The sequence below is a fragment of the Euphorbia lathyris genome, chromosome 9 (assembly GCF_963576675.1).
Source record: "Euphorbia lathyris chromosome 9, ddEupLath1.1, whole genome shotgun sequence".
NCBI lineage: Eukaryota > Viridiplantae > Streptophyta > Magnoliopsida > Malpighiales > Euphorbiaceae > Euphorbia > Euphorbia lathyris.
In genome coordinates this window covers 32,393,773-32,396,546 of record NC_088918.1, presented here as the reverse complement: position 1 = coordinate 32,396,546, position 2,774 = coordinate 32,393,773, and the positions used below count along the sequence as shown (strand labels likewise).

Sequence of the window (2,774 nt, the reverse complement as noted above, 5' to 3'; positions counted from 1 at the left end):
GATTGTAGCTTTTGTATTTAGTTGGTACGGTATAAGCAAGTTCAGAAAATTGGTGAAACATTTGCAAAGTGCTCTACTCTAGACACTAACAAAGTTTTTTAAGTTAATATACTTTTATGCAAAAGTTCATAGAATCGGTTATATATTAAGCCAAATTTTAAAAAGATTATAATATCCAAGTTTAAAGTTAAGTGAAGGGAAAAACAGAGTAGCATGAGCATAATTTAGCCATTAAACATACTAGATTGAAAGATGTAACTGAAACATAAATCCAAAGCAATGTAATGTAACACCAGAATAATAAAGTGAGACATATTTGAATAAGAATATAATAGTAGTAGTATACACTAGCTAGGAAGAAGAAGAAGAAGGCAAGTGAGTAGTTCTGATTTCCAAGACTTTCTTATGAGAATTAGAATGAAGATAGCTAACAAAAGTTGGACTCTTTGCTGGTCTATACTCAGGCAACAACCTCCCTGACTTGTACCTTACTCCACATGCATTGCACAGTGTTTTTGGCCCCATTGGTCCCCCCCTCCATTGTGGTGTCTTCTGTGACAAACAATGGCTGCATCTTCTTCCCCCTCCTGAACTCTCCTTGCTGCTACTTTTATCTTCTTCTACTTCCCTATCATTCATCTTAATTGGGGCTTCCTTTTTGGGGATTATGAGCTCACTATCTGCTAACCAATACGGCTGATGATTCACCAAAAGGGGGTCTGAAATTGGGAAATTTAGGGCTTTGTTGGTGCTGCTGCTATAAGCCCAGCTTGACAATGGGTTTCTGAGTTTCACACTTGTTATCCTTTTTCTCTTGCTTCTTGCCTTCCCTGGAATGTTGAATTTCTTCAATGGGTTTTCATGGGCAGTGCTAATTTGGGGTTTTGGTTTTGGGGGTTTTGTTGTTGCTGTTGTTGTAGTGTTTTGGGGAGTTTTGGTGGTACTAATTGGGGCTGCTGCTGCTGCTGGGAGGCAGTTTCCTGTGCTGGATAAACAATCTTCTACAAATACTGATAGCCATTCCATGCTCACATCCACTTCCTGAAAAACCCAGTAATAAAAATCACATCTTTATTAGTAAAGATTCCTCCTTTATGCAACAAAAGACATAGACAAGTAGAGTAGAGGAAGAAACTAACTAACCGTATTCTGGGCAGATAAAAGATCATCAAGAGGGCTTAGAGTAGCACCAAGCTTAGAGGAGGCTAAGACTTTGTCTTGCTGGTGATAATCACCGGAAAAAGTCACATTCCGGTAGAAATCCATGGGGCTGAAAGAGAGGGGAAAACTCAAAACCCAGTTGAAAGTGAGAGAAAGTGAGGAGTGGGTTTTGTGTCGGCAGATAAAGATAAAAGAAGCAATCAAAGATGAAACAACATCACTCAAAAAACTAAAGCTTTGAGCTCATATCCCTATCTCTTTCTTTCTCTCTCTACATAAAGTCCAATTTCTCTCTCTTTTCTCTGTTTTCCACTCCTTTTATATATTTTTTCTCTCTTCATACCTTCTTTTTTTACTTTATCTCACTAATTTCATTAAATTTCCTAAAAAGAAACACTTATTTTGTTAAAATAATAATGGCAGCTAAATTACACCTATGGTCACTGAACTTTACCAATTTTAACATTTTAGTCACTGAATTTCAATTCTTAACGGTATGACCATTGAATTTTACATTTTTTAATACCAGTGGCCAGTCAACGCCTCAAAACGACCGTTGACGGCCTCAAAATAAAAAATTTGAAGAATTAATGATATTCTAAGAAACTTTAATTCTTGAAAAAATTCGTTTTAAGGTTATTTAGGTGTTTTTTGTTAGGAAAAGAAAGTGAATTTTAGAGAAAGAAAGCTCCAAAAATATGATTTTGGAAAATAAAAACGTAGTTTCATAGTAAATATCGTTCTAAACAATTTTAATTTTTAAATATTTTCATTTTGAAATCGTTAACGGTCATTTTGAGGAGTTACTTAAAGTTGAGTGGCTACCTATATTAAAAATTGTAAAATTCAGTTGTCATATAATTAAAAGTTGAAGTTCAGTGATCACAATATTAAAATAGGTAAAGTAAAATGGTAACGGGTGTAATTTACCTTTTAAATTGCTTAATAAAAAGTTTACAGTCCCTCAATTTGCATAAAATATTTTAATAGTTCTCCCAACTTGCATAAAATATAAAAATATAGTCAATTAATCACTCGATAAGAAAAAAGTAAATTGAATAATGAAGGTATTTCAAAAAGTAAAACGACCAATATTGGTTAGAAAGTTCTAATATCATAGAGGGCAAGTTTTAAAGTTACGTAAATAAAAATATTTTTAATATGTTTTAATGTATTATGTGAATTATGTGACACTAACGTATTTAATTGATTATATTTTATCCAAGTTGAGGAGTTATTGAAATAATTTTGAAAATTTACAAACCAAAAGTTTTTTCTCTACAAGTTTAAGATTAAATAATGTACTATTAAGTGATTTTAAATTAACATGCTTACAAAAATAGGTTAAAAGTAATCATGGAAGACATGATTTAAATTAAATTATGAAAGAAGACAGTTGTAATAATCAATCAGCCTGCAAATTTATAGAAATGTTGGGAGTTTATGAGATTCTATTCTCCTTCCTGACATGAAGATAAGATGTAACATTAGCAGTATAAATTCCAAAGAAAAATGTGTTGCTCAAATATTCCTAAATGGAAACGGTAACCCATTACTTTTTCAAATTATGTTCATATTATTTAAAAAAAAATATTATGAATTTATAGTTGCTG

General features: G+C 32.2%; 1 protein-coding gene across 1 annotated transcript; it reads right to left on the bottom strand.

The window, feature by feature from the left end:
* Window positions 1-214: 214 nt before the first annotated feature.
* LOC136207495 (GATA transcription factor 9-like) lies at window positions 215-1,465 on the bottom strand. Its single transcript, XM_065998745.1, has 2 exons — window positions 1,144-1,465; window positions 215-1,041 (listed from the first exon to the last, which is right to left on the bottom strand). The coding sequence occupies exons 1-2, from the start codon at window positions 1,264-1,266 to the stop codon at window positions 352-354; spliced, it is 813 nt and encodes a 270-aa protein (XP_065854817.1). The 5' UTR covers window positions 1,267-1,465; the 3' UTR covers window positions 215-351.
* Window positions 1,466-2,774: the final 1,309 nt, after the last annotated feature.

What these genes read in the sequence shown, in the direction of transcription:
- LOC136207495 (XM_065998745.1), bottom strand. Translation starts at nt 1,266, where the DNA reads ATGGATTTCTACCGGAATGTGACTTTTTCCGGTGATTATCACCAGCAA. An exon ending in TTTTATCTGCCCAGAATACG is followed by an intron (nt 1,042 to 1,143) that starts GTTAGTTAGTTT and finishes TGGGTTTTTCAG; the next exon opens with GAAGTGGATGTGAGCATGGA.